The following is a 23,122-nucleotide window of genomic DNA, read 5'->3' as shown; positions in this document are numbered from 1 at the left end:
CCGATAAAGTATCTAGTGGATGATGATGATGCTACATGGGTTTAGCTGCTCTGACAAAGAGGATAGTAATCACACTTTATGATGATATTATCTCCGTCTAGTCAGAGTATGTTCTGAATTGAAGTAGACTGTTGTGGATTCCTCCTCCAAGAGCCATATGGCGATATCACTGTCGCTTCTATATTTATAGCTTGCAGTTGTGTAGGATGCCGAAATCCAAGTTGTGTATATATACCACTAGTAGCAAATGTTCTACTTTGGTAACTCCGATCCCTGCTCACTAGACGGATACTCCTTATAAAGTAGCCACATATCCACATCCCCAGTCAGTTCCTACTTACCCACCATATCCACTGCAAACCCACAGATATAGCTGACAACATACCCTGTTGATACCCTGTTGGAAACAACTAGTTGGCAAACACATATCGCCACTTTTGTTCTTGATCCTATCTCTTAAGCAAAGCATCTATCTGCATGTTTCAGATGAACTACGGACCAGAGTGTGATTATCCACACCGCCTCGGGCCCCTACCAGCACCATTTCTTTTACTTTTTCAAATTGATATAATCCAAAAAATAGTAATAATCCCTATGCTACTAAGCGATAGCAATCATATAACCCTAGTAGTAGGGAAGGCTAGGCTACTGCCAAGCGCACCAAGAATCAGCAACCATGAATATATGAATATAGTGTCTCCCTCCGTACGAGCTTGGCAGCTTGGCAACACACACCCTTCACTCAATTATTATTACCAACTACTTAAATATTGTACTAAATCAGAAACACAATATCCCAGTAGATACCATACCATACATACATACCAATACGAACTAAACCAAACAATTCTAAATCCGGCACGGAATGAACCCGAAAATACCTAACTAACTAACCAAACCACCCCATCCCACCCATACCTGCATCAATCGATCGATCACGAGATCGCTGCTGCAAGCCTAATGTCTCTTTTCTCGCTTCAGGCTCCCGGCCGAAGCAAACCCAAATATTTTCTTATTTCGTTTACACATATTTTAGCGTTCCTACTTTCAGTTCGTGAGAGAAAGAAAGAGAAACGAAGGGAGGGAGGGGGAGGGTGTTATTGACAGTCCAGACCAGTCTAGACTCATGCATGCTTGGCACAGTGTGGTCAGAAAAGAATGCTGGGGGCGGGGAAGTAATGAGTTACTTACTCGAATTGGGCAGGACATGCCGTGCCGGGGGTGGAACAACGAACTCCATGGGAAATGGGGTTGTCGATTGTGGGTGGACTGGGGATGTAGTACGTAGTAAGAGGTGAGATGAGACTGGGATTGAAAGGCTGCGGCGCCGTGGTGGCTTTGAGGTTGTGGTAGTTTATTTGTCGCTCGTTCACAACAAGATCTATCCTAGTAAGAATGACTTGTATACTCGTATAATGGTAGCTAGCTAGAGCGAGTTTCCTTCCTAGGCTTCCTCCTCATCCTCGACATAAACATCATACTTGTACTTACTCCCCGGATGATCCGCTCTCAACTCCCTCTGCCCCCGTCCATACACCTTCTCTCTCGCCGTCAGCCCTTCTCCCTCATCCTCATCGGCAACAGCCTCAGGATACAACCCCCTCCTCCTCAATTCCGGCACCAACAACTCCACTACATCCTCAAATGTTCCCGGAGTAGTTACATACCCCAGATTAAACCCATCCAGATCTGCCTCTCTCACCCACCGTTCCATCTCATCCGCCACCCTCTCCGCACTCCCCACAGCAACAGGCCCCAACCCCCCAATGGCCGCCTTCTCCGCCACGACCCGCGGCGTCCACCTCGGCACGTCCTCGCTGGTGGTCGTAAACGCATCCAGCTGACTCGTGACCTTATGCGCCTCCAGCGAATCCGCCGCCGTGATATCCTGATCAATCGGGATCCGGCTGATATCAATCCCCGTCCACCCGCTGAATAGAACCAGTCCGCCGATGACAGACGCGTACTTCTTCACTTCTTCGTACTTGGCGCGCGCTTCTTCGTCCGTCCGGCCGATAATGGGCGTGAACGTCGCGAAGAACTTGATCGAGGCTGGGTCGCGGCCTTGTTCGGATGCGAGACGCCGGATGTTGGCGATCTTGGGCCGCAGGACGGCGGGTGAGTGGCTTGAGACAAAGATCGCTTCTGCGTGTGTGGCCGCGAAGGAGGAGCCCGCTGCTGAGGTGCCGGCTTGGAAGAGGAATGGGGTGCGTTGTGGCGATGGGTCCACGATGTGGCGCGTGTTCAGGGTGAAGTATTTCCCCTTGTGGTTGATTTGCCGCACTTTGTCCGGGTCGACGTAGCTGTCGTTCTCCGGGTCCGGGGAGAGAGCGTCAGGCGCCCAGGAGGATTCCCAGAGTCTTTTTGTTTCGCATGATGCATGTTAGTAGGTGAGAGAGAGTATAGGGGGAGGGGGCGGGAAGCATACTTGTATAGCACACGCAGGTACTCGTCCGCTTGGCGGTACCGCTCATCGTGCTCGATGGGAGTGTCGAGGCCAATGGCCTTGAAGGCTGCTTTCTTCCACGAGGTCACGATGTTCCATCCGATGCGGCCGTTGGTGAGATGGTCTAGCGTGGAGAAGCGCTTCGCCAGGAGGAATGGCGGCTCGAATGAAGTCGAGGCTGTGATTCCGAACGCGAGGTTCTTGGTCACGGCTGCCATGGCGGAAATGGGCTATTCTGTCAGTATACATCTTGCATTGGGTATAATGGGGGCGTACAATTGTCGGATCAGTGACAGGCCACTGCGCTGCACGCCGGATACATTCGTCTAGTTTGCCTTCGTAGGTGTCGTATCCGCCGTAAGTGTCAGCCAGGAACAGGGCATTGATGCCTCCGCGCTCGAGGAGCTTGGCTAGATTGATCCAGTAGTCGAGCTTGCGCTTCGTGGCTGATTTGTCGGCGGGGTTCTAGATAGTTGAGTCAGTATATAAAGTACCATGATGTTGAGTCGGGGAACCTCACCTTCCACTGTCCCGGAGACAGGTGTCCCACGGTGGACATGTCAAAGGCATTGAGCAGGATCTGCTTCTTGCCATTATGGCTACTGTCTGTACTGATGTCGCCCATTGTGTGTCTGAGATTGTTGCCTTGCAGTGGTTCACTAACACTCATTCGAATGTAGCTGTGATATATCCTGGTGTGGTGCACAACCCCTCACCAATCCCGCCATCAGATGTTGTCATGGCGCAAGCGTGTTATCAGTGGGATGGATATGCAAGATACAAATTCGCCATTTTCCCCGCATCATGCGTGAGACGGTCCTACTATCACTATCTTCTCTGAAACACTACGGAGTACTTCTGCCATGTGCTCCGATGCCGGATGGTGGTGGATGCTAAGTATATACACCATATGCAGGTATATTGCGTGACAGTTTGATAAGATGGGGCACCCAACCTCGTACATCTAATTGACTAATCTCTAATCTTCTATTTTTCACTTGGCGTCCATCCCTTCCTCATCAGTGTATCTGTAGTCAGTCTTAGGTCGAGCAACCTGCACGACAGCAGATCCAGACTCTGGCTCGTCTCGAGAGGCCCTCGAGTCCTCATCCGTAGCTGATATCGCGCGATCCCTAGGTACATTAGTATCACCCCAAATACTAGCAAGCATCAATGCAGAACGTACTCTTTTGAAATGAAGTACTTCGTAATGTGCGACGATGCAATCAAGCAGATCGCACAGGCAAGCACAAATGAATAGCCCTTCGTGAACCTCGGCCCCTCGACCGTCTTGAAAACCAATAGCGGCGTCCACGCCGTCGTAGACTGTGCAATAGTGTTTAACACAATCAAGATAACTGCCCGCTCGTCAGGCGAATGCCGTATCTCGCTGTTGATCCAGCCCATCAGCACACTGGACATGGCCACAGACGAATACATCGTCGAGAAAGCGAACCACAGCGCCGACTCCGGCACATCCCAGATAACCTGAATCACCAAGCCAATGATATTCCACACATGCGCAAGCGTAATAGCCCACGCCGGACCCAGGACCAAATCTGATGCGAAGCACACAAGCAGGGTGTAAAACATCCCCAGCCCGGGCGCGATCGCAAATAGCTCATTCACCTTGCTAGTCGAGTACCGATTCAGACTCTTCAACCAGAGAAGGTACCCACCCGTGTTGGTTTGCACGCACGCGTTCCAAAAGAAAATGTCCACCAACAACAACGCCCAGAACTTCCAGTTCCGTAGCACCCGTACACAAGTTCTCCATGAGACGTTGGATTCTTGGACCCCGTGTCCGGCTTTTTGGAGTCGAGTCCTTACGAGTTGGATGTCGGATTTGCTTAGCACAATTCGGTTCGGTTTGTCTGGCGTTCCGGGGAGGACTATGAATCCCAGGATGCCGACGGGGATGGTGATCACCGCGCAGATGATGTACATCCACCGCCATCCGGCTAGGCCGTTTACTCCGTCTAGTTGCGCGGATGCGCCAGCTTGGATGAAGCTTGCTGTTAGGGTGCCCAGCGTCAGGCCGAGGTAGAAGAAGCCTCCGCGTCGGGCGATTTCGTGGCTTTGGTACCATGAGCCTGGTTTTGATGTTAGCTATTTGTTGGGCTGTACTCCTAGTGGGTTGGACATACCGAATATGTAATGCATCCCTGGGAAGAATGCAGCCTGACGACAGGTCAGTAATTGGATTCCAATTGAGGTAGTGATAAATTGGGGATATACCTCGAACCATCCCACCAAGAATCGATATGCCATCATTTCCTCATACGAAGTAGCCCGGTATTGCAGCAAAGTAAAGACCCCCCAGAGCAGATCCATCCCGGGGATGAGCCACGAGATGGGGTATTTGGTGAACAGGTAAGCAAATGGGAGTTGACCTAGGACAGCGCCAACGGTGTAGATAGTTTGAAGGTTGACGAGGTCATTCCCTTTGAGGTTAAGGGATTGTTCCATTCCAGAGACGTAGGCATTGTCTGTTGACAAGTGTCATTGTTAATGTTATTGCGCCAATTGGTATTGACAAAATGGAGGTACTGAGTGGGTGAAACTCACTAATATTTGCCTGGTCAATATATTTGGTCCAGTAAGCGAGAAAAGCATAAGGAACGATGAGGAGATCGAGTTTGAAGAGGAGACGTCGTTCCGCTGGGGAGTCGTCAGGCGAGAACCATGTTATCCTGGGAAATTTCATAATGGAAAACACTGATGTGTATGTGTATGGCTTAAAGTTGCATGAAACTCGAGGAGTGATTGAAGACTACTGATATACTCGAATTGCAATGCGCTGGCAGATGCATGGGGACGTTAATGTCACCATAGCATTACTTGTATTACGTGACAACTGCCTATCTACTGCATCTTCCTGCAGCTGCATGTGTCGTGTAAATCACCGGATGGTGAGTTTATTCTTCCTGCCTATCTGTTCAAGGTGACTGGACGGCAGGATAAAGCTTGAATTGTCTGTGCGGTGTGGGGTTCAGCACGGGGTGGTGTCACTGGGGGGTAGGAAGGCGTGCTTCTTGGCTGAGTGGTGATAGCAGTAGCAAGTGGATCAGATACGATGTTGATTGCTTGGTGGGAATGAGGTGATTTGCGGAATGAGAGACACCCATGTGTCAACAATCTCACCAGTACTGAATTCATTCATCTTCATCAATCAGTGTATGACGATTATCGGATCATCTATTACTAGTATACCGGATTACTTCTAAGATATGCTTCGCTGTCTACTTCCTTGTGACTCAAAGGAAGCATATAGCTTCAACGGGTGTCTACGAAGTATACATACATTGCGAAGCAGTGAAGTCAGGTATAATATTCCAGGTAATTGGTTCACCGAGTAATGTCTTCTGGCTCAGTAATGTCAGTTGTAATATCAATATCTAGGCATGTGGTTCGAAACACACTTATCTTCAGATACTAAGACTTAGAGGTAGAATGAATGGCTTGGCTGCTGCAACAGTGCCGATACCGGGACGAGATACTAGTTGTGCAGGGATCATCCGGCATTCATATACAACCTGATATAGAAGACTAGTAGAGAAGTACATGCTGCACGCCTAGAACGTGGGGGTAATCGACTAGAAACGGTTTGGAAACATTAAAGACCAATCCTTTCTGGTAGCACAAAAATGCATTTCTCAGGCTCGCTGACGCAGAGAGACGCTGCCATCCCATAAGTACGGAATAATACCGCTGAGAACACAGGTTATTGACATGATCTACAGTGCAGTTTCCTGCGCGAGATTAGCTTCGACGCAAGGATGGAGAGTCCGCCCAGAGAGCTGGAGCCATTTACATGTCTTCTCGCTATGCAGCCTTAAGACAGTGTCATGATCATAGAGACAGATATCCGGAGACCCTTCTCTGAGGGCGAGACAAGAGAAGTGGTTCTTGCCAAATTGATATCACTCCTAATGTCATGTTGCCGAAACAGTAGTTATAGAAGCCCGGCAGGTTCCTTGTTAGTTGGGAGCCACATACTGAGGTTCGATCAATTATTCAATCAGCTTGAAGAGGCACGAAAGAGTCGCTGTGCATGTATCCATCGACGATGATCCATGGAAGCGCCCAATCTGAGGGACCGATTCTACTCCGTATATCAGCACTGTTCGAAAACTTCATATTGATGAAGTGGAAGACGAAATAAGCCATGTGTAATGAGATCTACATCATGCATGCCAGCACCCTACTGGGTCCTCGTCAAATGCATCGCTTCTTGATATGCGAGTGGATCCAAGCGTAGCCTGGAATGTGGCGACCGCAGATATCAGTGGCCCCAAGAATGCGTCACGCTCTACTTTTTTTAACGCGGTGTAACAATACAAATTCTGGGAGGCATGCAAGATTGAGCAGGACTTTTGTACATAAAGAATGATCCTTAGTAAACGCATAATCAGGTTTCTAAGTGTAACTAAGTATAGAGGGGCGGTGTCTGACTGCTCCTATAGCATTCCTTCCTTTCCGTTTCTGGAAGTCTCGAGGGCTTTCAAACAGCAAGGGGCATGGTGAGCTGAAGGGGAATTTGTAGGAATTTGAGCAGTGGAATAGCACACAAGAATCCCTTACAAGTACCTTATACGGTCGCTCCAATCAGTGCATGGGAATAGTAGTTTGCTCTTGATCGAAACCAAGGAGTATTACCCTGTGATGGCCATGGGCAACTACTGAGGACTTTAATCGATTATATAAACTGCGACGTCAACTAATATACCATTATCACATGTTAGCCATATTTTGCGAGCAATGTGGAGATGATAAGGTTATGGTATATTGTATGAGTCCTACAATAATACGACGGAAAAGTACGATCAGGTATTTGAGGAATATCAAAATAGTGGTATGTAATTGCTCAGGTAGAAGGAACATCAATCCTTACCATGGACCGCATTGTTTAGCTTCCGGTCGGGATGATCCTCGCTTGTAAACATGTCACCCAAGCTATGAACTATTCCCGCAAAATTCAAGAGGTAGTATGATTTTGGAAAGTAAAATTAGATACATGTTTGAGAGCGGTTGTAGCTCCACGTGTGAGAAGATTCACAGATGCCTTCGAATGATGGCAGGGATGGTGGGTCTGACAGGTGTATCAAAGCTCAGCCCAGTCCAGGCTAAACCCCCGCATATGCAAGATACTGTTACCCTTCTTTAACATTGAAGCTCCGTGAAGACATATTGCAGTGATCTTTTATCACTGTCCAAGTGATTTGATACGAACTCCTGACCCTGGGAAAGGGGAAAAGGGAAATCCGGGCGAAATCGGGATTGGCGGGGACGGATTCGGATGACGTCGAGGGCAGGTGGGGTAGCTTCACTGCTACTCCGTTACGGTGTGTCTGCTCGGCCTCGCATCTCGGCTCTTTTCTTTCCCCAGCTTCATTTAACCCTGTTGTAATCTCTTCCTCAGCTTCCTTCTTCTTCTTCTTCTTCTTTTCCCCCTCTTCCATTTTCTCATCCATCCATCCCACATCCATCCCGATTCATCCCAATTCATCCAACTCATTTTCCCTGTGCGTCCGCTATCCGCCTGTTCTTCTAACATGTTCTCCAGACAGCTTCTGACTCTCCCACTAAGAAGGTCCTTCTTGACCCCCGTCACACCCCTCTCTAGTCGTATCGTGCGCCCTCTTCACTGTTCCTCTGCAGCCATGTCTGGTGTCAACAAGGCTTGTTGCTCGTGAGTAATGAATGCCCTGTCAATGGCTTACCTCCAATGCACCGTCCTCCATACTCACCGTGACCAGCATCCCCCCGATCGTGGCCCAGGGCTACCAGGGCAAGGGCGAATACAAGACCATCAATGGCTTGAAGACTTGTACGTCAAATCCAATCGACCAGAGAGATCCAGCTAATTCCCTACCCAGACGTCACTGGCCCCGAATCTGCTACCAAGGCCATCCTCGTCATCTACGGTAAGATGGACCCGTCCCCGATCTGTCCCAAGCTCCATGCTAAGTTTCATGATCACTTCCAGACATTTTCGGTTTCTTCCCCCAGACCATCCAGGGTGCCGATATCCTGGCCACCGCGAGCGAGCAAAAGTACCGCGTTTTCATCCCCGACTTCTTCCAGGGCGAGCCTGCCGACATCACCTGGTTCCCTCCTCAGACCGACGACCACAAGCAGAAGCTGGGTAACTCTTCCAGACCAAGGCTGCTCCCCCCGCAAACCTGCCCAAGATCCCCTCCATTGTCTCCGAGGCCAACAAGCTTGCTGCTGGCGGCAGCTTCCAGTCCTGGTCGATCCTGGGTTACTGCTGGGGAGGCAAGATCACGACCCTGGCGTCTGGTCAGGATAACAAGCTGTTCACGGCGGCGGTGCAATGCCACCCGGCGATGCTCGACCCCAACGATGCCAAGAGTGTCAACATTCCGATGGCCGTGCTGGCCTCCAAGGACGAGAACCCTAAGGATGTGGAGGCGTTCGGTGCCAACTTGAAGCAGGCCAACTATGTTGAGACCTTCTCCACCCAGATTCACGGATGGATGGCTGCTCGCTCCAACCTCGAAGATGAGCAGGTGCGCAAGGAGTACGAGCGGGGATACCGGACCGCACTGGACTTCCTCCAGAAGCACGCCTAAACAACGTGATGGTCAACATGCCATAATGAAAGGAATTGAATAATGAATTTAGTTTACCCAAAAGTGTACGTATGACATTCAGCGAATGCCCAAGCACAATTTCATTATGATTGTGACATCCATCTGCATTCCGACTCAGCTGTAGATGTATACTTCGTTGTAGTATGTAGTAGATAGTGGGTTAGTGATTAGTAGTCCCCATCCCGGTCGGACCATCTTGCCCGACCGGGCCATGCCACTCCCGCGTCTAGATTGCCGGGGAGCCGGATGGCCGACGTCATCGCTGGAGTTCCATCACCAGACTCATTCGCTTTCTTTGTCTCTTCCACCTCCCTCATCAGTCCGGATGCAGCCATCCCCTATCACCTTACCAGTGGACTGATCGGTACTAGCTGGACTAGATCTCTTTTTTTCTTTGGCTTCGTCCCCCACATCAATTGTTTATATCCTCCCAACTCTTCTTGTAACCTCTCATTCGGGAGACCGCAATGAGTGAGGACATCATTCGAGTGTGGCAGCGTATCTGTTGGTCTGACTGATATCGCCCACACATTGTTCCTACCCTTATTCTCCATTACACAATATCAAAAGAATCGTACCTGTTGGTCTCCGACGATAACAGAATGTCGTTTTTCTTTGGACGCCGCCATTCCATCTCATCCGCCACTCTGAGTCAGGGCGATAACCTTCCCAGAAGTGAGAGGGGGAGGAGAGCCTCATTACCCAATGTGTCCGATCCGAACAATACCGGCTCCCACGCTAAAGGTGTGATCCACGACATATTCCACAAGCATCGAGGGGACTCGGAAACAGGCTCTTCAACTGGGACAAAGACGCCTAAATCGGTAAGGATATTGGCGCGGTCAAGGAGCTTTGCTACGGATAGACTCTGACCGACTTAGAAGACTGATACAGCCCGATCCAATTCCACAAAGCCGGATACCCACTCCCAGGACGAGCAACCTGGTTCCCACCACCATTCGGAGCAGGCTGCCAAACCTCGTCAATCACACCATTACGAGGGTCCATCTTCACATAACCAGCTGACGAAAAAGGACATCGAAACGATATTTTCGGGAGCTCCATACTTCCTGCTGGAGAAGGGAAAGCATGGGCTCTTTTACCCACAGATAATATTCCCTTTTGATGATCACGATCCCACCATTCAAAGTCTCGGGGATAGACGGCCGCTTCCTCATGCCTCCTACACCCTGTGTACTCTTCATGCTCATTTGCCAGTACCGGACGACTGGGTGATTGAAGGGGAAACGCCGGTTCATCTGGGGCATTGGAAACGATCGGAAGCTCCGAAGCGGGCGACTTTTGATGTTGGAGTTCACGAAGTACCCAATATGCTGTCAGTCAATGGCAAAGACGCTGGTACGATCGGTTTCCGTCACTTCCTCGAACTGCCCGTCGCCGACTCGGTCTTATACGCGGGGCCCGTGAAACCACGACCATGCTCTGACCTCCTTCACATCTCATCGCTACCAGCAACCGAGGCGTATGAATTGATGGGGCACTATAACGACCCGTATGCCCAGTGCGCGGATGGTACCATCCATGACCGGAAGAAGTTGCTCTGCGAAGGACCGGTAGCTTGGAAGAGGATCGGTGTCCGCGATGTCGACTTGCGAGCCCTAGTGGAGCGTCTCCAGACCCTGAAGACCCTCCGCTACGACATTCTGCACGGGGAGGCCCCAAAGACGATTCTAGACACAGAAAGCACTCGAGAGCTGTACAGTGGACTGTTCAATCGGTTTCTGTACCCACCGGTGCGGTTTCTGCTTGCGGATGCCGGCGATCCTCATAGTTTGAAGGCTCAAATCAAAGCTCTGACAGTGGTTTTGGCTACCCCTGGGGCGTGGTTTGACTTCAGTCTGATCGATTGGCGATTGCATCTTGGACAAGTACTGTTTGAGAATCCCCCACACAGCGACGGCGACTTCCTTGATCCGGACAAGTCTGACAAACCCTGGGTGCATTTCACACTGGAACGCAAGTGGCTTCTCGTCCAGATGCTGCTCGCTGCGGAGCTACTAATGCGTTTGGATGCCACTGTTCGAGTAGGAATGCTGCAGAATGCGCGGGATATCGATGTCTCGGTGCATGATGTGTACGAGTTTGACCGGCTACGTAGTGGTAAGCTGAATTGGGACCTGGTTACAGTTCGACGATTTCTAGACAGCTTTCGCTTTGCCTACAACCCTGTGGAGCCGGACAACCCTTCTCCGACCATACCTGCACCGAGCAAGTCGCCTGAGCGGCATCATCATCGTGGATTCCTCGAAGCCTTCACACACCACTCGACATCATCCGCCCATAATGATGAATCCGCCTGGCGGTGTCACCTAACTCCCAGCCATGTTGACCAGCAACTAAAAGGATTGTTCGTTTTTGCAGACAACATTGGCTGGCCAGGACTGGATACATTCAAGAGTGCACTGCGATCCAAACTTGAGGGTGATGGTGTGGAAAAGAAAATCGAAGCCGCCTACACCATACCTCTTACCAATGCGCTACCTGCGGAGTATTCCACTACGGACTTGACAAAAGAGATCTATAGCAGATCTCCATCGCGCCGGTTGCTCCTCCTTCATTCTCCTCACAGCATACGTCCCCTGAACATTGGAGGTTGGATCACGCGTAGCTGGCTCGCGGGGTTGGTAATCCCTGGCGAGTCCATCAGCCACCTTCTCATGGCAACCATCCTAGAAAATGACGAAGAGGCTATGGCTACACTTGGTCCAGTCGCGAACGTTTATGGTGGTTTCACGTACAAGGGAAAGACCTGGTGGAGTAAGAAGTGCATTGTCGGACGAGTATTGGCAAGCCAACCGGGTACTAAGGTCTGTTTGGCGTGGCTGGCAAGCTCTATATTGCCCAAAGACTCGGAGAGTGGAGAGCGATTGGTCAACACATGGTTTGAGGTGGATGTCCGCGAGCCGCCCCGGCGTCCAGGCAAGCCACGCATCAAACACGGAAACAGGCTGTCCTTTGACTCTACGCCGCTTGGCTTGGGAGAGCTTACGAGTGGAGTATTCTTGCTGCCTGTCGATGGCCCCTCCGATAGCTGGTCGAAAGCAAACATTAACTTCCAGGACCTCACCTTCTCCCTCGATGCGAAACGAACAGACAACAACCTAACCGTAGTTAAAAAGGCCTTTGCCAGTTTCCTTCTCGCTTCCACTGCTACCGGGCCAACCCCAGTGTCGTTTGAATTGGCCTACAATGTACGATTTATTTCTTCCCACGAGTGCCGTCCACCCGGGGGGTCGGTCAACTATCAGAATCACCCAAGCGCCCCGGATGGCGGGTCATCATCTTCGTCATCAAGCCATGTCTCCCATAGACACCACCGTTTGCCGGGCCACCCGTTGCACCGATCGTACGCGTACAAGTGGGTTCCTCTAGAATCCCTTTCGGAGACATCTCACTCGGATAGCCACAGCAGCGGACTAGTTAAGGAAGAGATCCTCCTTCTTGACGCGCGGGGCTCGCACGACAAGGAAACATTTGCACGAGCATGGTGTGCGTCTGTTGGACATCATGCCGTCATTGGCAAGGTTGGACGGACCTGTCTGGCATGTTGCATTCGAGAAGCCCGAGCGTTACAGGTGAAGGTGGTGATTCGCATTGGGGACGGGATGTCGACGCCCTCTTCGTCGATCCAAGTATTGTATGGTGGAGAGTAGGATAGATTGATTGGTTGGTACTTAGAAGAGTCTGGTTTCGGTCGCACGTAGTGATGCCTGCCAATTTCCCGTGTTGTTTGTATGTAGTAGTATCCTTCAAGACTCCTCTGATCTAGACATGGCTATTTGTAGGTAGCTGCCTGGTAGTCTGGAGGTTAGCTGCGTAGTGTTACGGTGCACGGGATCCTTCCCTACAGGTCGGGGCTGTTTGCCAGAAAGGCAAATACCCGTTTGGTGTCACCCACTCCTTCGTCTTCCTTTCTTGTTCTTCCTTGCTCTTTTGATCTCTTCTTCAGAGGTGGGGATTTCATCCCGGGTGGCCTTCTTCTGAGCCATAAATACTTCCAGGCCTCCAGAGCATCTTCCGTCGCTTCTCATCCCCATCACTTCCTATATACTACTGCTTTTCTTATATAATATTTCGCAATTCTGTATACTATACGATGCTGCTCTATACAGCCCATCAAGTCAGACATCTTTCCCATTCATTTTACCTCTCTGTGCTGGTTTTTCAGCTTCCTCGTGAAAGACAATTCGTCTTGAATCCGGGCGAGATGCGCCCTGTGGAATTGTATCGACAGTGATACGGTGCTGATTGGGCACGGTATCAGAAATGATCTTAATTGCCTTGGGATAATTTATCCTAGGATAGTCGGCTCGACTATCCTTGCAGCAGAAGCGGTTTCAGGGGACCTAGTTATTGAAGACTCTGCCAAGGATGTTTTTCGAAAGGTTTATTCCGGGTGGCTCGAGTAGGTACAGTGCGCTACAAGATGCTGTTGCTAGGAAGGATGTGGTCATATTCTGCCTTGACCAGCCCGAGTATTCAAAAAATTGGGCGAAATTCGCGAGAAGAGGATAGGATATGCTCGACGACCATGAAATTTCGATATCTCTTGTGGTTGATGGTGTGCAGGTCTCGGATTACCTGTGAGGTAGAGTTGTCTATCGTCTACTCTACTCTCCACAGCTAATGTCTCTAGAAATTCCAGATAACCTACCTCAATACGACTTCCGGATATTCCTGCGAGAAAACTTCACCATTCTATCCTCATTGGCTGCTTCCGGCATTCCTTGGCCCTTCCCACAAATGCCGGGTTATACTTGTTCATTCGATTCCACAGTGTGCTCAGATTCTTTGTGCAAAGGGATTCGGAATCTGCACATAATACGAACGATGGTAGGATTATGGAAACATAGATCAAGGGAGGGGATAACCACATGGTGAGCCATCTAGGTCAGATTGAATTTCGCATGGAGCTAATCAATGTTGATTTCTACAGGCTATGAACATCATGGTGGCTCTCTGCCTCACACATTCGAAGATGTCGGCACAGCTGTTTTCAACAATGAAGACTAGTTGGCCGACAGAAGTCTTCCATTACATGATTCGAGTGGGGAATTATGCGAACATCCCTGGAACCTGAATTTCTAAGAAGATTCTTTTCCCCCAGCCACACCTCTGTTGCGTCTTGTCCCAATCCATGTATTTGCCTCACAATCCCTAAACCTGTGGTATAAATCGCAAAACTAACAGCTCGAAGAGAGGTGGCTGTAGTACAAGGGGCCATGTTATAGACCGTTGTGAATTCTCATCGACAAAACGTGGCTGGATATAGCAACAGCTGCCACTGGACAGGCTTTCCAAACAACAGGCTTTCTCAGTTCCTTGCCTGAAGCCCTCCCCATTGCCTGCGCTCCACAGCCGTCATTGCCACTGCTTCGAGAGCTGGATGATCTCACACTATACAACAACGAGGAACGCGAACAGCAGCTTCCCAATGCGCCCAGCAAGGAGGTCGGGCCTTCTGGTTGGGGGATGCAATCCCTCGGAGCATTGACCTCACCATTGCACCGAATGAACGGTCTCTGGCACCGCCGGTCGAACAGGATCCATGAAGGCGGAGCCCCCGACCAGTCCTCAAGTACCTGTCTTGCTACCTGGGTGATTTTGCGCCAAACAGTAGTCAAATAAGAAGGCTATGAGTAAGTAGTACCAATGTTCGTGAACTTGGAAACAATACTGACAGGCCATCATGTAGCTGCTACCACTTCGACTACCCTTAACGCTCAGGTCTAGACCGCAGCTACTTAGCCTACACACATTCTTTGGTGCAATCGTAGTCCAGAACGTGACTCTCGCACTATAATATTCGGTGGCATGTTGCTTGCTTCTTCGAACAGAGGATCCAAGCAATCGGATTCCGGTGTCTTGAAGCAACGCTTATGATATTTAATCATGCGCAAACCCTACAACGCCGGATTTTTGTTATCAGTGTAAGTCCTTGCTCCTTGCCAATCATGTGCATTTCTGGGTTTCAGCTAAGATCCAACAGACTTTATACAGTTCTTTCATCAACAGTCAGCCGACTGGGTCATATTTGGTCTCTCTGGTGTATCCTCCTCGAGCACGAGAGTAAAAACCATTGGCAGCTGTATTCGGATTACAACTGGAAATGGATGTTAGGTTGATATGCTTAAGTGGTGACATTACGCCGCCCCATTCGGGTCTCCTGCTTAGTAGGCCAGATGGTGCATGATCGTGACCACTCGAATAGTGTTGCGCAAAAGAGCGCTTCAGTTGCTTCCACCGCAGCCCTTGGTCGAAAGGCTACAGCCTGGACACTAGCGACAAATACATGGCGTTACAGGCACGCGGGGTCAGTACGTCAGTTCTGAAGCCCTCGAGAACGAGCTTCCATAGCAGGATCATGGAGAACCATTGTCGGAGGTAGCGGCAGAGAGGGATCCCATCAATCAGTACAGTCAACAATGATGGCTGTCGATGAGACAGCACGACCGGAGAACATGAAATCGGCTTTGTTCTTGGGGTGACCAGGATGCGATCAATGCAGACAATACTTCATCAGAAACATCCATATTCTTTCTCTTCTGGGTATTGTCCCCAACATGACATTTTCTATTGATATATCGCCGTTGGATGCTCTCAAAGCTGCGAATTTGGCCTTCAAATGTCCCACTGCCGCCAATGTCTGCTTGGATGTTCCATGGCACTCTCATCCCGATCAGCTCTATCGTCGGCAGTTTCGGTGGTCGAGGTTCCTATGGTTCGATATCCACGAAGACTGGAGTGCAGGGCTTTCAAAGCACTATGTGCAAATTCTCTGTTGTTTTTGAAGACAAATGGCTTCCTGCAAGATGCTACTGGAATGTGTGGATGCTTTGAAAGCTTTGGAATTACCATCATCCATCTAGTGCTACCTCCAACTAGACACTGTTCGTTTTTTGAATGCGTCTCTTCCTCCTACAGAACTAGGCGTTATGAGAAGAGGGACGCGTGCCTTTATGCTTAGCATGTAGTCTGGAAAACCAGTGGGACAACTCCGTATCCGTCGCTTGACCCCGAACCGTCCCACCCTCCGCCCCATAATTTGGATCTTTATCTGTTGAATACGGCTCCGGTGTCCAAGAAAGGCCTTAAACATACCCATACAGAGAAAGATACAAACTATATATGATGCCTCTAACCTTTTTCTGGTGCGGTACTGGGTTGTAGTTTACCGACTTTTCCCGTCAACTATACGTGAGGCAAGCACCCCCGAGGTAAACTGATGTCCACACATAAAACCAGTGCCCCATCGCGACGATTTTCTGATTGTGTATTTCCTCATAATGCGGGAGTCTGTCGTAACCCAACGGGCTTTCTTCTTCGAGCAGTCGTTGGCCACTCCTATTGAGAGCCAGTGCTGAACCCCTTGAAAGTGGTTCTGTCCTTTCTATTAATGCAAGTACATCAGGGACTACTTCATATGGCATGGCCAAGCTGAGAGAAACTGTTCTCCACGAGCAGATACCATGGCAACGGATATGGCTATCACTTGTGCCTATCATCCCAGAATCTGTCAGCCTACATACGAGTAGACAGACCCGGGGCCGGGGATTTACGAACACATCGACTTGAAATGGGATCAGTCTTCTAAAAGGTGACACGGTTGGAATGACACTTTGCGAGTTCCTATAGGCAATGGTTTCATTCCTGAATCACTCCAAGTCTCCCAAATTCACAATTTCTTTGGAAGACGGCGGCAGATATTACATGCAGGCCCCATTGGTAATTGGTCGCTGTCCAAAATCCAAGCCAGTTAATGTCTCCGAACATTGACACCAACAAGGTTTTCCTTGGGATTCCGAAAATGAACTTCTGTCGATCTGCTTAGTGATGCTCAGCAGACTAATTTTCTCGCCTGGAGCCGGAGTGTGGATGATTACTGGCCTTGTTGGAAGAACTTGAAAGTGCTGACTCCACTAGATCGCCAGTCAAGCCGAGCCTCCTTATCGTAAAAAATCATGCCACATTCCAATGGCTCTGGAAATCATTTGACAAGAACAAAGGAATGGCACAGCTGGCCCTGAATGCACACAATACGGCACCCACCTCACCGTCTTTCTTTTCACTTTGGGCCATTGCTTACGCTCAGAGTGATCGTATACTCAGCATCTTCGCTCCACTTAAACGCTATCTCTAATACAAACACGTCAAAGACTGCGGCACTAGCATATTCCCCCAAAGAGGACTGTGTGAATGTTGCAAAGAAGGAAAAATGGGTTGGATTTCTTCCCCATATGCAGACACCTTATTTTTCCTCTATCAAAACCGGTTACTCCATCACCTGAAGAAAATTTTCCAGATGAGAATACTCCAACTTAAACGACAAGAATCAGTGATCCTGCTAAATGACATTGAGAAAACCCCCAGGGAGCTGGAATAGGCATTACCCTGATTCTTCGGAAGATTTGCACACCTCACTCTCGCACCAATAGACCTGTCGGTAATCCCAGTGATGTACCGGATGGATACTTGAACATATGAGACGGCCTACTAGCCGTGGCGACTCATCAAGGAAAGGACAACTTGCTGAACTCGACAAAGCGATTCTTGATCTCGAATCACAAAAAGTGGATGAGTCGATGCAGGAAGCTAAAATAGAAATAAGGCAAAGAGAAAAGAACAGAACAAATGAGATATTCCCAACTACTCGAAAGATTTGGAAGTCCATCTATTCATGGGGCCAGGAAGTTCAAGAGCAGATGACCGACGTTGACGAGGAGGAAACCTCTGACCGTGATGTCGGGGATCCTATGTTCTATGTTTGCAATTCTTTGTATGAGTCTGCGCAGCTCTAAGGAAGAAGGAGGAAAGGCTCGAGTCTAGCCCCGACAGAGTACGATCGGATAGTATGATCGGTTTTCCTCTTTCATTTCATTCACATCGCAACCTAAAAAGTCGAATTCGTCCGTGAACATCACCTCTGTGCTTGCAGTCAATTCCATGCAAAATACCTCTTTCTCGGATGAAGACATCTATACTATTTAAATTCTGTGGAAGCTACGATAACGTATAGAAGCTATATAGATGAGAAGAGATTCTATCATTATTTCCTTTCCCAATTTCTAAAGCGCGCTACATACAGTATAAAGAAAAGTTATAAATTCTGAAGGGTATTATAGTAGCATAGATAGTGATCAGAAAATCCCATATAAGTTTTAATAAATACATCAATATCTATAGATTAGCGTTCGAAAAACTTACAAGTTACTAATTACTACAATGCCTGAGATACCTCAATCTGAGTGCGGGAGGAAAGAGTTGCTCTACGTATAATACTAATAGAAGGCCGTTTCGGATGGGAAGTACGTTGTTCAAATGGCTTGTTAGTAAAGAAGTATCCATCAATAGTACATCTCACTTGATGTCCCTATAATGTGAGAGCTATATCAGATGTGTTTCTGGGGTGATGGATCAATTATATATTCTGGGATACTACTAACGCACCACAGCAACGAATTTTCACACACATCATGGGAGTCTATTGGTCTTTGGGCGGATAATACGAAAGAAGAAAAGTAGTAGTGCTAATATGTGCTAAGTGTTTCTCTAGTTTTTGATTCATATGGATTTCCGGAGGACGTACTGGTAGTAGCTATTGTGTGTAAGCTGAGGTTGACTTAATATATTTTCGGTAACGCTGCCGTGTACTACTAAGTGCCTTTACGGGGACAGTCGGAGGGATAACAAATCCAAATAATACTATCATTGGAAAAAGTAAGAATTCGAATAGGTTTCGATGGTTCGCTACCATGCATGAACACTAAGATGCTACAGTGAAGTTCTATACGTTGCGCCTATCCTATGAAAAAAGTCCCGAAAACTTCTGAGTGGAATTGCCAACATTGCTCCAATAATTTGTTCGTTCCTCTCGAAGGAGCGGAAACCATGTCTTCCAATCCCTCTTACCGGTCGGTAATCATAGCTTGGCTTGCGGTTAGTCTTATTTTGCATTGCTGCAAGGTATGTTGGCTGGATATTAAACCCGACGTCTAGGTGGATTTTGATTCGACCTGCATGTGGATTGATGCAGAAGATGTGGGGACACTGGATGCTCCCGAAAACAAGATGTCTAAGACCTGGTCTGAGCAGCACTGGTCTTTATCCCGGTATGTAGACGGACAAGAGACTATAGTCTGCGAAAGGTGTACTCTTGCTTGAAATTGTAGTGAGGACTCTTAGGCACCATCTTTTTCATCGCGTTTGAGAGTAAAATCTGAATGACCTTCCTCTGTCGTACGATGTTGGCTGGTGTATCCCGATTGAAGCAGAGGGCATCATGCAGTGTAGTAGGGTCAGTTTTGGACTCGGAGCATGCTGTCAAGTGTCTATACGGACATCGAGTTCGTACCGGACACTCAAGAAGAAAATGTCGTCTGTCTGTGTAGCCATCAGCCCTCAACAGACCGATATTAGCGTGAGTAGGCCGGCAAGCGACTCCAAGCTGCTGTATTCGATCCATCCATACTCCGTTGCCACTAGCGTTCCCTTTCCTTGGCGGTTCGTAGCTTCAACTTTCGTCCGACAGCTGTAATCAACTCAGCAACAGACGGATTGCCACGTTGTGATAACATCCTGCCTTTGTACCGCATCCACCTTTGTAGAGTGCTAGACCGTCTTATTCTTCACCACCCGGTGAGACTAGCGTCTGCTACGTCTCTCATGGCCCCTTGTATGGCAGAACAGTGGATGCATACACCTTGCGGTATTATCTTGGCTGCGGTAATCTAAGGACTTCATCTGTCAGTCGTTTTCTCTCACGTGGCTAATTGTTGTCTCGAGATCGCGTTCAGTGAGCTGTGCTCTTACCTTCGTTGTCCTCAACGTAAGCCAAGCGAGTGCACCATAATCAAGTCAAGGGCATTGAACTTGTCATTGTCATGGTATTGAGTCACCGCAGCAGGTGATCTGCAGTCACAGCCCTTTTTCTTAGACTAAATGGCATTTCTCCGTTGAAGTGACTGACTGTTGTTGTAAGCATGTTATTCTGGGGCGATGAAAGACGAGGAGGGGCCTTGGAATAATATCCGAGCTTGGACGGTCCAGTATACCGCTTCTAGAATTGTTCTTCAGATGGGACTAGAATCGTGGCATCACTGAAGAGAACCAGTATATCCTCGTCCTTTCCTGCGCAGTCGTAAAACTAATCCGGTATATCAGCCTCGAGCGACGGCCAGTGGTTATGCCGCGGAGGATCCTAGACAAGATAGAAGAAGGGGATATTTAGTTCGGAACAGCAAATTAGAAAGTCAAGCACTGGGAGTATATGCTAACTGAAGGAAAGCTCCGAATGCCGGTGAGATAGATCAAGTGTCCACATTGAGCTGACACCTCCGTGCGGTCATGTCTCGATCACGCGGCTGATGGGTCTCTGCTGTAGCTTTCGATATTATTCTATGTCTCCGCAAGGAAGATGGTTAGTTCAGTGCTAATATCTCGTTCAATGATCTTGTTTTGAGATAGGAACCGCCGGATCTGTGCGTTTCTGGGAATGGTCGCTTGAAATTTCTCTGCGGTCTGGTGGATCCTGAGTGTTTGTCTTCCTTGACCATAGTAGAAGTACTCGGTAACTTGCAATGCCAAGGTAGAACAAAAGAGCAGTCACATTATCCACTCCGCAGTCCAAAGTAGATCAAGTGAATCTCGAAGGAATAGGATCGTGGTTCTTCAGACGCTAGTGATCGTCTCTGAAGGAAGTTGCGGTCAACGCCGACTACCCGGATTGGTGCTAGCCGATATCTAGTAACTACTCGCGGGGCAGGTCTAGTACTATCTATGGAGGGGGGAGGGATACCTGGATCCCAGTCACGGAGGTTTACCGGCAAGTATGAGTACATGGAGAGGGGAGACTGAAGACATAAAGGTACATATGACAGAAGTCCCGAAAGTACTCCCGACGTCTGCATCGAAGGACGATAGATACTTTGAGTGGGATGGGTATGTCTCAGGCAGCAGTCAAAACAGCCACTTCCGCTGTCTCTTTCCCCAACCAGCAGGCTACACTATTCGCGTTCTTCATTTGCATCGCCCCCGGTATCATGTGCTGGCAATAACCCATCCAAAAGGCCGTATACGGACTCAGTGGGTCATGTGAGGGAATGAAAGGTGGTACGGTTACCAATCTCGAGTGGTGTGTTAGGCAGCGGAGAGAGGGATGTAGGGGGGTCAAAAGGCGCTATATAGGTGATACAAACATGTATATGCTGCTGTCCTTCATGCTGCCAAACCCACCATGAACCCGACTCTGGCTAGGATCTCGTGTTTGCAACGCCGTCATGACACCGACCGAAAAGCCAATCGCGACCGCAGCATTCTTCATCCAGAATTCACCGGGACGTGAGGAAGGGTTGATATACGAGCACGCCAGATGCCAAGCACCAGACACAGTTTCTCTTTAATTGCAATCAAGATTTTGCGGCTTTTCCAATCGGCGCGATGCGTCCAGGGCACAAGACAACACTAAACCCAAACTCCCTTCTATACCAGAAGGGTGTACTGCGTGCCCGACACACGCCTTACCACGAGTGGAAAGTAAGCAAGCAACCAGGCTAACCTTTAGTCCGGCACTCCCAGGGTTAGAGCAAGACCGGCTTGTTTCATCCTCGCGGGCACTTGTCTCTAAATGGACATGCTCGACTGGAATGCTGAGCGTGTAAACTGGGGTCCTTACGTGTCCTGCGTAGAGCTTTGCCGAAGGAAAAGTGTGGGCGGGTATAATCTCGATTAATGCACTCGATGTTGGAACAGGAGACGGTGCATCGCTTCTCCCTCCGAATTTTACTCAAGTAGTACTACTTACTGTAAAATAAAAGTCTGTGCTGAAAAGCCATATGGCTGACGCCCCTATTTTTCGTTTCTTTTTTTTTCCTTTTACCTCTTGGGTTGAATTTTTCTTTTTTTTCTTTTTTGCTTTTTCAATAACCGTTGCGGTCAGTCGATAAGAGTGCGTCGCATGGTCCGCCAACCGTAGGGCGCCGAAATTGTTTCATAGATAGGCAAACCTATCTAGGCACCATTTTGGGTACCCCTGCTAGACAGGGATGCTTTGAACTTTGACAATCACTTTTTTTTCTTATATGTCACAATCGATAGATCTTGTTCCTCCGAGGAATTAGTAAACCAACAAAGGAAAAAGCAAGAAAAAAAGAATGAATGGACAAACAAAATGGGGGAACAAACGACCCACGAACGTCAAGGATCTCCGGGCCGGCAGAGACCCTTGAGATCGAACAAACAGAAAACCGAAGAAGCTCGGGGTCCGGAAATCCGTTCAGGGTCTGTTTCGGATGGATAGATCACACGGAAGATCAATGGAAACAGCAAGCTGGGATCGTGGATGGCGCGCGTCGTGTCGAGTGTAGAGTATCTATTTACTTGTTGGTCTGTTAATAGAATAGGACATAATTACTACATCGAGCGAGAACTCCGCCGATTCACTCCATCAGCAATGGGTGGTTGAAAAGCAGACACCGTTGTGATTGGCCCCGATTCACTCCAAGAGGACAGATGGCGTGGCCCAGCTGTGGGTTAGAGTCCAGTCGGACCGTAGATTCCTACCTACTTTGTACGACTCCCACCAACAGGAGGAGGTAATCCGTAAGAGGGGAGCGAGCAACACTGCCGGACTGACAGGCCGAAAGCAGGGAAGAATGCTATGCTAGTTTCTCCTCTTCTGGTATTGCGCCGCACTTATCATCATCATCATCATCATCATCGTCATTCATGATTGACTGGGTTAGACCAATGGCCGCGCATTCATTGGTTAGGGATTAAGTTTCACCCCTCGGAGAATTTTGACGCATGGCTTCTCGTGGAGAGGACCACCAGTGGTACAGCGAAACACTGGTTTAGTGTTGCTTTTAGTCCCTGCAGAAGCCGGGGGGTTTGTGGATGGGGGTGGGTGGGAAAAGAAAGGCGTGCGTGTGTGTGGCCGTTAATCAGGAGGTAGTACTCCGTACTCCGTAGTACTAGTCTAGTAGACCATAGCCAAGGCCATTGTTCTCGCCGATTAGTAGCAAAAAGGAAGTCGGAACTGGGC

The 23,122-nt window shown here is 48.9% G+C and overlaps 11 protein-coding genes across 11 annotated transcripts; 4 read left to right on the top strand and 7 right to left on the bottom strand.

Moving 5' to 3' along the window:
* Window positions 1-252: 252 nt before the first annotated feature.
* Window positions 253-1,240, bottom strand: An12g09160 (hypothetical protein; the record flags this gene model as incomplete). Its single annotated transcript, XM_059743644.1, has 6 exons — window positions 253-333; window positions 386-449; window positions 662-736; window positions 822-834; window positions 895-1,011; window positions 1,192-1,240. The coding sequence occupies 6 exons, from the start codon at window positions 1,238-1,240 to the stop codon at window positions 253-255; spliced, it is 399 nt and encodes a 132-aa protein (XP_059604561.1).
* Window positions 1,241-1,444: 204 nt separating this feature from the next.
* On the bottom strand, window positions 1,445-3,071 carry An12g09150 (uncharacterized protein; the record flags this gene model as incomplete). Its single annotated transcript, XM_001395930.1, has 4 exons — window positions 1,445-2,360; window positions 2,429-2,676; window positions 2,723-2,911; window positions 2,967-3,071. The coding sequence occupies 4 exons, from the start codon at window positions 3,069-3,071 to the stop codon at window positions 1,445-1,447; spliced, it is 1,458 nt and encodes a 485-aa protein (XP_001395967.1).
* Window positions 3,072-3,440: 369 nt separating this feature from the next.
* Window positions 3,441-5,153, bottom strand: An12g09140 (uncharacterized protein; the record flags this gene model as incomplete). The annotated part of the gene is made up of 5 exons (XM_001395929.1): window positions 3,441-3,579; window positions 3,633-4,539; window positions 4,594-4,627; window positions 4,685-4,935; window positions 5,015-5,153. 5 exons carry the CDS (start codon window positions 5,151-5,153, stop codon window positions 3,441-3,443), a joined length of 1,470 nt encoding a protein of 489 aa, XP_001395966.1.
* Window positions 5,154-7,520: 2,367 nt separating this feature from the next.
* On the top strand, window positions 7,521-8,899 carry An12g09130 (uncharacterized protein; the record flags this gene model as incomplete). The annotated part of the gene is made up of 6 exons (XM_059743642.1): window positions 7,521-7,532; window positions 7,697-7,971; window positions 8,037-8,138; window positions 8,206-8,276; window positions 8,326-8,373; window positions 8,436-8,899. The coding sequence occupies 6 exons, from the start codon at window positions 7,521-7,523 to the stop codon at window positions 8,897-8,899; spliced, it is 972 nt and encodes a 323-aa protein (XP_059604560.1).
* Window positions 8,900-9,665: 766 nt separating this feature from the next.
* Window positions 9,666-12,737, top strand: An12g09120 (uncharacterized protein; the record flags this gene model as incomplete). Its single annotated transcript, XM_001395927.3, has 2 exons — window positions 9,666-9,887; window positions 9,948-12,737. The coding sequence occupies 2 exons, from the start codon at window positions 9,666-9,668 to the stop codon at window positions 12,735-12,737; spliced, it is 3,012 nt and encodes a 1,003-aa protein (XP_001395964.1).
* Window positions 12,738-14,080: 1,343 nt separating this feature from the next.
* An12g09110 (hypothetical protein) lies at window positions 14,081-14,775 on the bottom strand (the record flags this gene model as incomplete). Its single annotated transcript, XM_059743641.1, has 4 exons — window positions 14,081-14,247; window positions 14,318-14,410; window positions 14,494-14,666; window positions 14,762-14,775. The coding sequence occupies 4 exons, from the start codon at window positions 14,773-14,775 to the stop codon at window positions 14,081-14,083; spliced, it is 447 nt and encodes a 148-aa protein (XP_059604559.1).
* Window positions 14,776-15,214: 439 nt separating this feature from the next.
* On the bottom strand, window positions 15,215-17,163 carry An12g09100 (hypothetical protein; the record flags this gene model as incomplete). Its single annotated transcript, XM_059743640.1, has 7 exons — window positions 15,215-15,355; window positions 15,406-15,598; window positions 15,719-15,889; window positions 16,069-16,174; window positions 16,295-16,605; window positions 16,968-17,064; window positions 17,139-17,163. 7 exons carry the CDS (start codon window positions 17,161-17,163, stop codon window positions 15,215-15,217), a joined length of 1,044 nt encoding a protein of 347 aa, XP_059604558.1.
* A 401-nt stretch (window positions 17,164-17,564) lies between these two features.
* On the top strand, window positions 17,565-17,882 carry An12g09090 (uncharacterized protein; the record flags this gene model as incomplete). Its single annotated transcript, XM_059743639.1, has 1 exon — window positions 17,565-17,882. One exon carries the CDS (start codon window positions 17,565-17,567, stop codon window positions 17,880-17,882), a length of 318 nt encoding a protein of 105 aa, XP_059604557.1.
* A 1,090-nt stretch (window positions 17,883-18,972) lies between these two features.
* An12g09080 (uncharacterized protein) lies at window positions 18,973-19,933 on the top strand (the record flags this gene model as incomplete). The annotated part of the gene is made up of 5 exons (XM_059743638.1): window positions 18,973-19,047; window positions 19,118-19,193; window positions 19,356-19,614; window positions 19,691-19,789; window positions 19,867-19,933. The coding sequence occupies 5 exons, from the start codon at window positions 18,973-18,975 to the stop codon at window positions 19,931-19,933; spliced, it is 576 nt and encodes a 191-aa protein (XP_059604556.1).
* A 207-nt stretch (window positions 19,934-20,140) lies between these two features.
* An12g09070 (hypothetical protein) lies at window positions 20,141-21,914 on the bottom strand (the record flags this gene model as incomplete). The annotated part of the gene is made up of 6 exons (XM_059743637.1): window positions 20,141-20,211; window positions 20,699-20,933; window positions 21,047-21,127; window positions 21,323-21,474; window positions 21,568-21,852; window positions 21,884-21,914. The coding sequence occupies 6 exons, from the start codon at window positions 21,912-21,914 to the stop codon at window positions 20,141-20,143; spliced, it is 855 nt and encodes a 284-aa protein (XP_059604555.1).
* Window positions 21,915-22,275: 361 nt separating this feature from the next.
* On the bottom strand, window positions 22,276-23,080 carry An12g09060 (hypothetical protein; the record flags this gene model as incomplete). The annotated part of the gene is made up of 4 exons (XM_059743636.1): window positions 22,276-22,466; window positions 22,642-22,709; window positions 22,865-22,950; window positions 23,066-23,080. 4 exons carry the CDS (start codon window positions 23,078-23,080, stop codon window positions 22,276-22,278), a joined length of 360 nt encoding a protein of 119 aa, XP_059604554.1.
* Between the last annotated feature and the right edge of the window lie 42 nt (window positions 23,081-23,122).

The sequence above is a fragment of the Aspergillus niger genome, assembly GCF_000002855.4.
Source record: "Aspergillus niger supercontig An12".
Lineage (NCBI taxonomy): Eukaryota > Fungi > Ascomycota > Eurotiomycetes > Eurotiales > Aspergillaceae > Aspergillus > Aspergillus niger.
This window is presented reverse-complemented; position numbering and strand designations above follow the sequence as displayed.